General features: G+C 39.9%; 1 protein-coding gene across 2 annotated transcripts in view; it reads left to right on the plus strand.

Annotated features, from left to right (window-relative positions):
* The first annotated feature begins 423 nt into the window (after positions 1–423).
* Positions 424–13,734, plus strand: part of ESD (esterase D) — a 52,273-nt gene continuing 38,962 nt past the window's right edge. Inside the window, exons 1-2 of one of the 2 annotated variants that reach the window (XM_027649018.1) lie at positions 424–1,923; positions 5,954–6,154. In XM_027649018.1, the coding sequence (XP_027504819.1) occupies positions 1,509–1,923; positions 5,954–6,154 (616 nt within the window). In that variant the 5' untranslated portion in view covers positions 424–1,508. The remainder of the gene's footprint in view (positions 1,924–5,953; positions 6,155–13,734) is intronic. The other variant, XM_027649012.1, reaches the window with a different exon arrangement.

The raw sequence follows: 13,734 nt of genomic DNA on the forward strand, positions 1-13,734 counted from the left end.
AATATTGCATCTTTCTTTTAAGGCTGGTGTAATTTCCTCTCTGTATGGAAAAAATTATGATTTATATTTTTCATTATTATCTACCATATCTAATGTAGATACTACCAGATCTAATCCATCAAGCCTTAGATTTTTTTTTCTCTCAAGCCTGCATCCTGTAAATCCCTGTAATTGCATGCAGCTGTTTGTGAGCTATCCGCTGCAAATTGAAAGCATGCCTTGAAAAAGCCCCCAAGCAGAGAACCTCTGAAAAAGGAGGAGTTGAAAAAGCTGCTGATTTACCTAAAAGACCCTCTTTGGTCTGCTCTCCCCTGCCCTCCTCTGCTGTCACTACCTTGTAGTTTATGACATCCAGATAGTGGGAGGTCTGACAACCCGAACAAGACAGCGAGCAAGAAATTCCATTCCTGTTGAAATCAGTAATTCCGAGGAGGAGGCTGCTTTTTTGTGAGTGTGTGCATGTGCTTTCTTTTGTGTCACCTCAAGAAGGGCTCTGATATTGTTATTACTTTAAATATAGCTTGCCCTGGGGCGGGGAAATGCACAAGGAAAGAGCCGGCAAGCAGCCTATCTCTCAGAAGAAAAGAGCAAGACTCGCAGCACAGGAACTGGCTTCACTCAAGTGTGCAGTTTAGAAGTCAAAAAACTGTTTCAAATTACAGCATTATGGAGGAGACTGAAGAAAAAGGGCACAAAACTGGATAAATATAGTGAAGAATATCGTAAACCAGGGTACAAAGTGCATCTAACTGCAATTTGAAAGTGGGCTCTGAAGTGCAATGTAAGTCTTCCTTAAATTGTATTCTTTTGTAATAGTATCTAATTGTTTAATTTCCATTCCAAAACCATGTTGGGCCAAAAGGTACAATTAGCCACAAAAATCAGCATGGAGCAGAATGTGTAATCTCTCATATGAGGCTGAAAATGATACTGAAATACAACAGAAGACAGAGACTATCAGCCATATTATGGAAGATGCACCATAAATAAGGGCATACGGAATTATTTCAACAGAAAGATGCTGGATGGAATCTTTAATTAACTTTCTTAATAGGGAAGCAAGAGCTCTGCTGTTTAATATGGCAAGCTATTTTAATACTGCTGTGTTTAAAATTGTGTGATTGCAGTTACCAATAGCAATAAGATGTAGCTCCAGAGCGGAGTCTTAGTGGTTGGAAAAGTTTTTTCTCTTTTATTTCTCCAACATCTTTGCTCTCTGAAGCCTCAAATCCACGTTCTCTATCCTACAGCCTGGTTTTGCTTTTCAGCTGGATTTTCAATGTATGCCAACACTGGACTTCCTATGGAACTGAAAACAAAACATTTCAGCTTTTGGAGTAATTCTGGTATGTTTTTCTACATCACGCTAGTGGCAAGAATACAGTCAACAAAAGATTGTGGTCCCTCAACTTCTGGCATGGACAGCTGAGGAATATAATGCCCAATGGTGACACAGGCTGATAATTTCCTGTTTTTCACTATTTATCTCTGTGGTTTTGGACTTAACAATGGATATTCTTTGTGATGAGGAGAGCTCTGTGAGCCCAACAGCAAACTCCTTCATACAAATAAATCAGGAGAGAAGTCTCTACAGAAATGTTTATGGAGCTGGAGAGATTAATATATCGCATCTCATTAACTTGACTGTGGACTCTGAAAATCTTACCAATCTTTCATGTGAAAGTAACACGAGTCCACCGTGCTACTCTTCCCTGATTCAGCTTTCACAGAAAAACTGGCCAGCTTTGCTGACAGTAATAGTGATTGTTTTAACTATTGCTGGAAATATTCTTGTCATCATGGCTGTTTCACTGGAGAAAAAACTACAGAATGCCACTAACTATTTTCTAATGTCACTTGCAATAGCTGATATGCTGCTGGGTTTCCTTGTCATGCCTGTGTCAATGTTAACCATTCTGTACGGTGAGTATTTGCTGTATAATCTACTGCATGTATTGAGAAGCTTTAAACATTGCATGCACATCCTGTTGTAATTATTATTTCATTCTCTCACTACAGAAAATTGTAATTATTCCATGTAAGTTGAAATATATGTAACTGGTTGATGGATGGAACAGGTGAAGTACTTGAATATTTTCCTACTTTATATTTCTAGTAACAGGCATTTAAACACAGGCCAGAACATTAGTTTATTACTCAATTGCTAAATGAATTGTCTCAAAGTGTATATGAAGATGCTTTGTTTTCTTTATTGCTTTCAGGATTTTTACCCTGGCTTATAATTTTAATACTCCTAATAGGAATATAGGGTCCTGCCAGTTACTTTGCTCTGCAAATATGCACAGAAGGACCTTTAGATTCAAAGTAGGCAACCCTTCAATTATTTTTAATTAAGTAATACAAATGTAAATAATTTTCTTATTCCCAAGACCCTGCTTAGACATCTACTTTCCAGCAAATGCTGGAATAAATATTTTGAGAGTTAAAAAATGGATGGAAGAATTAATTCTGCCTAATTTTTTCAGTAACATTTACAAATGCAAAGCTATGAGAGAAGTTATTTGAGAATTAAGTCAATAACGGTTCACAGTTCATGCCCTTGCAGGTGATTAATAGCAGCTCTTCTCATTTTCACCACAATCACTTGCAGCAAGCTCACATAGGAAAAAGCAGCACCCTATGTGTTCAGTAACAATATCATCAGGCTGTTACTATCTCTAAACTTCAGAAATGAGTTATCCAGTGACACAACTGAATTTCTACAGTTCAAGAAGAAGCTAGACAACGTCAGGAGGAAAGTGAGATTGTTTAAAAGATTTCTATTGCTTCACTATTTTGGGACTAAAAGTCTAAGCATGAACCTGTGACTTCAAGGGAGATTTCATCCAGAAAACTGAGAGTTTGCTTTCCATTTTCAGTATTTCTACACAGATTGCCCTCTGTAGCATTTGCAAACTGTATTTAGCATCAGTGATGGTGTAACACTGTGATTTATTGTATTAGTGTGCCATTACCTTTGGTGGGAGAAACAGTGTAAAACAGAAATTGTCCGATGAGTGCGATTTAAGTCATGCGCGATTCCCTGAGTCAAGCAACAGGGACTCCTGCTGGCCAGACTCCGCTGCCGAGGGAACAGGAGCCCGAAATCCGCGGCTTGGGAGGGAATTTGGGGGTTGGGGCGCTGGGTGTCTTTCCCACACGCCGTGAAGCCGGAGCCCTCATCGCGGCGAAAGGCGGCACCGCCCTCCCTGCCGACGGCCGGCGCGGAGGAGCAGCGAGGCACCTGAAGACGTACAGGAGAGGCTGTGTTGACTTTGCCTCCTGTCTTCCTGCTTTTTCCCTTGCAAGACCAGGAATGGAAGGCCTTTGCAGTGTAACTTGGAGTAGAAAATCATCTGGTGGTGGACACAGGTACCAGGAGAGCTGTCTTGGTATGGTGCACTGTCAACCTCCAGGATGACCAGTGATGGCACAGAGGGAAACCTCCCCTTACACAGCAGCACTTGCTTGGACTCAGCTGCTTAATTTCAAACACATCACATGTTGACAGTCTTGAACCCAAACTGGCAGCCTTTGCATACACCTACTCTGCCAGGACACCTCAGAGGCTGTGGAACAAGGGTGCTCCACCACCCTTTCCGCAGCCCCTCGGAGGGGTACGGTGACTATTTTGCTCCAGAAAGATATGATTTTCTTCTTGAGAGCTTTACAGCTACCATGGGCAATTCTAGCTCTGGTGCCCACCCATACCAGCTATGTGCCTGCCCCAGTCTGCACCTTTTGGGCCAGGTAGACTTCTCCATCCACCCAGCAGCACCAGCCTCTGCTGGAAAAAAGACACCCAGCAAGTCCTACCAAGATGGACGTGCCCACAGAGTAGAAAATTGCCTGGAGGATATTATCTACACCCTTCCAAAGTCTTACTGCATCCAGAGTTTTCTCCCTCATACTTTCCCCTCTTTTGAACCTGTAGACTTCAAGTTTATCTGGTAGATGCTGTTTTATCCCTGCACCATCCAGGTTTATAGCAAGGACAAGAGGTCCAGAAGGATGTGACAAATATGTTCCCAAAGGTCACTGAAGCAAGAGAATAGATGTATGTTGTCAAGTATAAAAATACTTTAATGCTTTTCTCTGTGTAAACTGGCCTGGCCTGACAGAGGGATGCTACTGGGAAGTCATGCCCCTGAAAGCCAGCCATCATGTAACACACTCTGGAGACCAGACTTTCCATTGAAAGACCAGAAATCATGATAAAACACATCCATAAAAGCTGTATGGTTTGTCAGGGTCAGCTCATATTGGAGAAATCCAAGAGCACCAAGAAAGATGTCTCCTCAGTGCCCAGTGAAACTAAATTTAAGTAGGCACAGAGCTCTTCTGCCTTTCCTTCCATTCCTGCTGTTGCAAATCTTGTACTGTGTCTCCAAAGGAGACAGGCACTCCCCAAAATACTAGCATATTCTCACAATATGAGCTTTGCCATTGCCCCATGCCACACTGTCACAGGCCGCTTGGATAATATGCTCTAAATTAAATCACTAAATTAAATCAGATAAGTACATGGATAACTGCAAAACTTGCTCCAAGGAGAGTTATTAGTGATTCCCTGCAGGAATAGAAGGGTCTTTGAATGGCGGTCCTGCGGGGTTCTGTTTAGGCTGGGTCTGCTCAGTACTGCTCCTAACAACTCATACAGTGTACGGAGATTGAGCTTACACAGCTTTCTAAAAGCACCAAGCTGGGAGAGGTTACAAGCACTCAGAGAGGCAGGATGAGAATCATCAACAAGCATCTTGACCCCTGAAGAGAAAGTCTGAAATCAACAAACAACATTTAGTGAGGATAAATGCAAAAGTAAAGAATCAAACCAACTTCTGCTGGGGAAATTTGTCCAGGCTTCAAGAATGATGAAAAAGATCTGGCTGTCAAAATGTGTTATAAGCTAAACATGCATCACAAAAGGCACTCATCATTCCAGGTTGCATAAGTAAAGACATTTCCTTCAACACCCATGAAGCAATCTTGTATTTCACTTTGCAGTCAGGAGGCCTTTGCAAGAGTACCGAGTCCTGTTTTAGTCACTGAATGGTACACAAGATGCAGATAAATTAAACAGATTCTAGGGCAGAGAAAAAAGAAGGACGAGTTTTAAGAGCATGATCTATAATAAAAAGATAAAGTACTTGGCTTTTCTTAGTCTGGAAGACAAAAAAAAAATGAACACAAAACTCGACAAGACATGATAGCCATCTTCTGATAGCCTCCAGAAAGGAAAGCAATCAATTAATTTTCATGGGTAGTGGAAAGAACAAGGAAAAAGGAAAGGCTTAATGTGCAGTAAAGAAGCTGTAGGGTTGAATATTGGTAAACACTAATGCGTCAGTTTTGCATTTCATTTCCTGGAGGAGCCTACCAATATTCATTGATAGAGGGAATATTTTTAGTCAAGTATATGGTTGATGCTTAAAGATAGGTGAGATAAATATCACTCGTATGCAGCAAAATAATTTTTTCTTCAGCTGCCACTAAATCCAAAGTTTCAGTTTCAGAATTCAGGCAGCTTTGCATATCAGCAGGTGTTGATAATGCAGTAATTTTGTTTCAGGATAAAAAGTCCTGAAACAAAATTGAGAACTTGCAGGTTTACAATGACAAAATTTCTTCTCTTTCCATAGATTTGCTGCCAGAAATGGTTAATTATAGCATCAAACATCAGTGTTATACAAATAGAATTAAAAAGAAAAAACATATGCTGCCTGTAACCTGGGAAAGAGGCAGAGTTAACCCTGAATCTACAGAGTTAGAAGGCTGCAAGCAAATGAAAGTATTTTCTTTAAACAGTGTCAGTTAGCTTCTATTGAACCTACCACTTACTACTACTTAGTACTTACTACTATCCTCCTAGAAAGACCTTCCCCACTAAGACATACGTGTCACAACAAAAGATGTATGCCACATCTTTATCTGATGTCAGCTTTCTCTTGTGCAGGATACACATGGCCTCTACCTACAAAGCTCTGTGCCATTTGGATCTACTTGGATGTGCTTTTCTCCACTGCCTCCATCATGCATCTCTGTGCCATCTCACTGGATCGCTATATTGCCATTCGAAACCCCATCCACCACAGCCGGTTTAACTCAAGAACTAAGGCTTTTGCCAAAATAATTGCTGTTTGGACCATATCAGTTGGTAAGTGAGGTAAAATTTCAGCATGTAATTGCAGATTTCTAATTTTTGAGAGGATTTGATATATATACTGCAGTCAAAAACTTTATTCTCTGCCTGCAATATTTTGCTTTCAATAGTCTAAGAAGTGCTGTCATGCAGCAATTCTGCAGTGGAAATCAACGACAATGGGAAATGGAGGAGAACTGAGCAGCACTGTCACTAAAAGAATATACATCAGTGATAGGACTATTGCATTGAAGTTTTGTTTTAAAGATGTGTTTATTTTTCATTTTGATTATCCATCATTACCCTAACATCTGAAAAGAAAAAAGGTATATCAACTGAAAAAAATATTTTGCTGTTTTATGTAAGTCAGTTGTTCCCAGTTTCTTATGAGGGTAATTTCCTTAAAGATGTTTCTTATGGGCAGATCTTCTCTGCCTTTCTTGGTGCATATGGTGGGGAATTTATGCACCCTATTTAGGAGACAACAAATGCTCTGTATACAGTGTGAATGAGAGGAGTTTCTCCAGAGGACAGTTCAGAGTTACAGTCTAAAGTCAGTGTTCTGAATGACCCAGTACATGAATCTCTTTTTGAACTGGCGAAACCCACAACCCCAAAACTAGGTATGGGAGCACTGTTCTTCCATTCCCATGGTGGCAGTATGTGCAGAGCAGCCTCATGGCATGGGAGGTGGAAGTTTGATGTGTGATGCCCTCAGGGATTTCCTCACACACCTGGGGCGGAGGCTCTCAAATGCTTTGAAAATGCAGCTCCCTTTCTGCTCTTCTGCTTTTGTAGACCCTTGAGCACTTGGCAGCTCGCTTATTCAGAGGCAGGAAAACTTCACTCTTTCACCCTGAAAGAAATGAGTGCTGTCAGCAATCAAAGGTAATTAGCTGCCTCCCTGGCTAATACAAATCATTGCAAGTGGTAATTGTGATCCCTTACCATTCTTCTGAGGGGAAGGAAAGGAGATGATGTCTACCACTGATGCCTGCCTGCTGCTCTAAATCATCTCCTGACCTCCCCTGACTCCCACAGTCTGAGGAATAGCGGTCTGGGATTTACATGATTTAAAATAGCTGTATCTTTTGCTGCACAGCAAGAAATAGTGCGAGCCCTCACTCAACAGGAGGATGTTGCATCCTCCAAGACTTAAGGAAGTTCAACTGCATCATGTGTGCCTTCTATCTTCATTTAGATTAGATGAATTGTACCTTGTCTCTCTACAGTCACATTTTTAACAATCAAGTAGAAAACATATTAATTATTCTGTCCAGTTTTCTCAGTCTTTAAAAACCATAAAAAAGTCAAGCAGTCCTTAAAATTGTATGTACTGTGTTTGTCTGCATTTATGTGTGGTACCTCATGCTTAGTGTGTGTGAAATTACTATCCTTTTGAAACACGAATTCACCCAATGATCAGAATGACCATTCCAGAGGCAAACCAGTGGTCCAGCATGCTTAGCATCTTTTCTCAGACGGGGGCTTACTGCCAGAGTATCTGAATTAGCTCCCTATTCAAATGAACCCATAAAAATATATTATTTAAGCCCTATTAGTTAGAAAATGGTTTATATCCTGTAGCAGGACATAGCTTAATATTTAATTTCAAAAGTTACGACTTCTTTGCGGTAATAACCGATAACTTACTCTTTGCAAAAACACCTTTTTAGCTCTCTAGAGAACTTTAACAGCAATACGATAAGCTGCAGATATTTGTTATTACTATGGCAAGGTTCTTATTTATATAACTCTGAAAAGTACAGCTCCTTATTTTATTGGAAATTACTCAGCTGTGGCATGAGTGAAGGAGATGGAGTCCTACTTTACTGAAGCTGGCTAAGGACACATGTAAGGGAACAGTGGATGTCAGGAAAACAGGTGGGCTGATAGGCTAAACTCCATCTCATTCACACATAGCCTGTCATCAAAAGAGTGAGAAGGTTAAATAGATATAAATGAATGCAGGCAAGCACACTGAGGTGGGCAGAAATGAAGTGGTGCTGAGTTGGTTTCTAGTCCTATGGAAGCAAGGGGCATGGGGAAATGAGTTGAAGGAAGACGGGTCAGTTCCCAGCATGTAACAGTGTCATGGATAAACTGGCAAATGGGATATGCACTCCAGAGTACAGACGGGGAAGAAAACACATAGCAAGCTATAAAAAAGCTGATGGGCTAGTCACTGCCAGGCTGGACTGAGTTTACGCCATGGTACATCACTACGTTATTAGAAAAAAAAAAGCCATTATTTTAAGGAACCTTGACAGATCCCAGATCATCCATGCAACCTGCTGTGAGTCATTCATCAACCCTGTCCTCCTGACCTGCCACCATCCAGCTCAGAATGTGTAGGAAATGGGTTTCTGAAGGTTCTTTCTATATTGTTTACTAGTAGGACATGCTTCCTGAACAGAGGTGCTCTATGCATCATTTACCACTTTCTAGACTATCAGTGCTACTTAGAGTGACAGGGCTGCAAATTATTTAACTCTTTGCATTTTCACATAGCTATGGCTGAGAACTCTCCCCAGGGTGAAGTGAGCATGGTCAGGCACTGACACAGGTTGCCCAGAGAAGCTGTGCATGCCCCACCCCTGGAAGTGTTCAAGGCCAGGTTGGATGGGGCTCTGAGCAACCTGGTCTCGTGGACTGTGTCCTGCCATGGCAGAGGGGTTGGAACTAGAGGATCTTGAAGGTCCTTTCCAACACAAACCATTCTGTGATTCTGTGGTAGCTGGTACAGGCAGAGCTAGTATTGGGAACAACACAACCTGCACAGTGCACGGTGTGGCTGACATCTGACTTACAAATTCAGATCCAAGGTTTTGCTCTCCAGCCTCAGATAGATATCTTTTGACTTCCCCATGCTTCTGAAGTTTGCAGCTCAGCTGGTGCCCTGTGAACTCTTTGAGGTATTGGAGGGTAAAAAGCAAGAGAAAGAAATGAAAGATGTTATATTCTCCTGTGCAGAGGTTCATTTTAGCAGACGAAGAGGGGAAAACAGCCAACAGCTGTGTGTTGCCAGCACATTTAGTAAGTTCCAGTGTCCATGCAAACAGGTCATGGCTGGACTGAACAGCACTGATGAACACAGGGGTTTGTTGGATGCTACCTTCTACCACTCTCACTATGGAAACAAACTGTTTAATCCCACCACTTGTTTTTCAATTTTCTGTCCTTCAACTCATCCTTTTTCTGCAAGAGGATCTTTCTTCTTCTGACATTACGGTTTAATTTCTTTAACAGCCTTTGACAAAAGAGTCTTGTCAAAGCTTTCTAGAAATCCAGGAACATTACATCAGTTGGATTACCCTTATCCACCTGCTTCACTGACTCCTCCAAATACTTGTAGATGATTTGTAGGGCCTGCAGAAGTTCTTGTAGTGCTTCCCCATCTACCCACATCTTCATTATGACTTCTAATTTACCTAAGTAATTACACTTTTGTTCACTACATTTGTAATTTTCCTTTTATTCACTACATTCATAATTTTTTTTCAATTAATTGATCCAAAGACCAGTCAATCAGTGATTTTCCTTTCATTGGCTTCAGTGACATATGAAGCATTTTAAAAACAGTAGAAAAAAAAGCACAAATAGTTTGATTGACCTGACTTCTGAAATCGTGACCTTCTCAGTTTAAAAAAATAAATGTGTGCTAACATTTGGTTTTGCATTTATTGGAAGAAAAGCATTTAGCCAGCAGCCTTTCTTTCACTAGACCATACAATGCCATAGGCAATTGGTTTAAAATAGATTCTAATTACTGTAACAGATTCTAATCGTGTCTTTAATTCTTAAATCACCCAGTACCCACAGTGGCTAGATAATTAGATTATTTGTAGCTGTTGAAGGCAAAAGCCCATTAAACCCTGAAAATTGTTCCATTTGTTTTAAAGCACAGAGGTCATTACTGAGAACAGGTGTAAAAAGCCAAAGCATTTCCCCTTGCTAGAAAAATTAGAATTTGAATAGAACTGCAATCTATAGAATTGTAAATAGAGCCTATGCTAAAAATATGGGTAAAATACCTTTGAGTCCTAAGTGGGACTAACAAACACATTGGTTTGTGAGAGGCTAACAGTGCATCATTCCCTCTTCCAAAAATCCTTGAAAGGGTCGCATAAAAGACTTACAGTCATGAATGTGAAGTCGTTATATATATAACATTCCTCAGTTCTTATTTCTCTCTATTCCTCTGTTAATGGTCTAAGTAATGTGAATTCTGACGAAACCCAAATACCCTAAGCTGAGTTTTCTCTTATCATTTCTCACTCAGCCTACACATCTGTTCACTGCCTTCAGGCAGTCTCTGCACTCCCCAGTCACTAACAACTTAGATTTATTCAGTACCTCTCATGCAGAAAAAAATTCCAACATCGAGCTGGATGCAGCTGGTAAAATACCTCCCACCACATAACTCTAAAATTTTGCCATTGCTTTTGAGACTTCAAAAATTAGAAATACTGTAGCATGTGAAGCAACATTCTCCAAAGTGCAGGGTGAAGTTACCTCCAGGTATACCAAACAACCCCAGGGCAACTGAGCCCCTGATAATTTGGCAGCTTTTGCTGACACAGAGGCTTACACCTCCTCCACAGACAGCCTGCAATTTCTCTGCGTGACTTCCTGTTGCCCTACAGAGTATGAAGGGCCAGGGAAGCAGCAGGGATTGGGAGAGTACAACCACCAGTGTCTCTGGATTGTGGTTTGCTGAAAACTTTGACCTCCTTTGGCTCACTCCTCCTTCTGCCAAGGACAGCTTTCATTTGAAAGTCCCTTTACAGTTTCCAAAAGACACAAACAGTCAAGAGGCGGCAGGTTGGGAATCCCTTTCCCGAATTTGCTACACATCTATTTCTTCCAGACAACATAATTTGCCATTTCATTCAAGTCTAATTTAGGGATGGCTTGGCATAGGAAAAGACAATTTGTTATAAAATGAAATATACTGCCAAAATATATAAAATTGCAAAGAATTACACACTGAACTGTACTCTCACAATATAGATTTAAAGTTGAGCACCTAAATTTGGAAGTGCTGCAGCTAAACTTGAAATACCTACCACACTACTCTCTTTCCCATGTAGTCATACATTTCACTTCTATTTCTTCTTTTGAAAACTTGACTTTGCATTCTTAGCAGTTTTTATAATCATTTCCTTGGTCAACAGGTCTTTTATTTTTATCATACTCTTTAAACCAGAGTTTGAGTATAATCAGAGAGTGAATATACTGTTTGCTCATTCCAGCTGGAGGATCTCAAGGCCAAACGTTGTAAATTTTTTTGTTTGGGCAATCCCCTGGAACCTTTAGCATTTGTGGACATAGATGCCACCATAAAAGCAAAAGGCCATAATGATGTTGTCAAAAATTGTTGCACAACATATAGAGAAATTTGCATCAATTATAATGACGGGGGTTGGCATGAAATTTCTTAAATAAAGTATTAGATTCAGAATCATCTCAGAAATAGAATCTTCATTCTATTACTTTATAGAGACACAGTGTATGAGGCTCAGTAGTCAGCAACAATTTTTTCAGTAGAAAGTTCATTGCCGTACTGATGACTCCAACAGTAGTGACAACTAATGAGTGAACAAGCCCTTCCTATATAGGTTGTCTGAGGGAAGGTAAAATTCAGTTCCACACAATTGACATTCATTGTTGTGATGCACATTTCTGAGTTGACTAGCACATGTATTCTGGCTATGAGACATTACTTAAGGTGGTTCTGAGAAAGAGACATAAATATCCTATTTACTTTCCTCATTGATGTCAATTATTCCCATATTTCCCATGTAACAGAATCCTTTACTTGATTTGTTGTTCTCAGAAGAGTGAACACCTCTCATCCACCATACCATCAGCTTACCACCCATATCTCCCTCTCATAACCGTGAAGGTTCAAAAAGCTTGCATTTTAAACTTGTTTATGTTTTTTTCATTATCTGACATGGACGTGTTACTAACCTTATCATTTTCTTTATAAAAAAATGCTCAAAGGAATGTTAATGATTGAAATACTTTCTGAATTCTCTGGATTTGGAAATACAGAGATTAAGAAACAACATAGGTTCATATGTCCATAGGGACACATTTCCAAACCACACACAATGAGCAACCTGGCATACATCTGGATGGGGTAGAACACATTACACCAGTAGATATGTATCAGTAAATGAAGAATAATTAAATATAAAAATAAAGAATATTATGTATACATTTACAGTATTCTTTGGGCAATTACATCAAGATGATATGAAGGTTTTTGCCTGTGAAAAAGGCACACACTCATTTTGTGAGCACTTCTTTTGCAAGAAACATTCTGCCTTACGGGTGAAAAAAGGAATGAGGAGTGGTTACAGTATTAATATGTGGTGTTTCTTTCTGCTTTGGTTTTATTTTTAAAGGCAAGTTGTAAACGATAGAGCTGTATTTTTAATAGCAGAGCTATGTGGAAAGAACCTGGTTAGTTAAGGTACTGATGAAAGAATTTGCTAATTGTCTTTTTTTTAAACTTGTCATTGTTTTGAAGACGACAAGGACCATGGTCCTCTTCCTCTTGAAGCTACAGGCAAAGAAACATTAATTTCACTTGGTCCAGGCCTGTCCTATTGTCAGGTTTCTTTAAATGAATAAGTTGGTGGGTGGCAATATGACCTACAGTATGGCCAGTCCCTCTTTGTAGGATATATCAGAGATAGATATATCTATAAATGGAATGTGTTAAGAAAAAAGGCAATAACAGCATAGTATCTATTATAAATTACTCCCCCTCCTCTCAAAGGATGTACTTTTTAGCCAGTCATATTCCCAGCACAGTGTACAATACATACAAGCATCCATAAGAGATTTCCCATGTGGAGGGGGAAGGATGAGCCTGGGTCCTATTGCAGGATACTCTTTTCTGCAGAAAGTGCAATGTGAGGTGTTGCAAAATACAGAAAGGACATGTTCACAGGCTGCTCTAGTCTTTTCCCAGGAAGTCTGTACAATAGTACATGCTCAAAAGGGGATTCCATGTTGCCAAGAAGTTACTTGAGCATCTTTAGTCAGAGGAGTTGGGATTTTCACACAGCAGAAGCCACATACAATACAAATGAGCAGAAGAGAAGTGTGCAAGGAATTATGCTGGGAATTATAAACTCTGTCACCTGTACACTGTAATAGCATTTAATCATCTTCTAAATGAAAAATGATGTTGATAAAGTAGCAGTGTGTTGCATAAAAGAAAATGTCAAGAAGAGAGAAAATTTCATTCATTTAAAAATTATACAGAGCAATTTCACAACTTCTTTTATGCATTTTAAAGAATTAAATTTGACTTTAGCCAGATGTTGCATTTTTTGATATTAAGAAAGATACATGTATCACAGAATTCTACTTTCAAATGAAATCCTTACATTTATCCCAGTTAGCAGGAATATTGCAAACTATCACACACCAAGGCTGTAATTACCTTTCCCCATGCATTTCCTGGTCTGGACCACTGGCATCCTTTCTAAGCAGAAGGCCAGCAAATAAGAGTCAGGGGTTTTGTTAGAACTGAGACAGCATATTTCTAATTACCTGCAACAAATGTAGAAATA

The sequence above is a fragment of the Corapipo altera genome, unplaced genomic scaffold, assembly GCF_003945725.1.
Source record: "Corapipo altera isolate COAL_440 unplaced genomic scaffold, ASM394572v1 0, whole genome shotgun sequence".
In the NCBI taxonomy this organism is placed as follows: Eukaryota; Metazoa; Chordata; class Aves; order Passeriformes; family Pipridae; genus Corapipo; species Corapipo altera.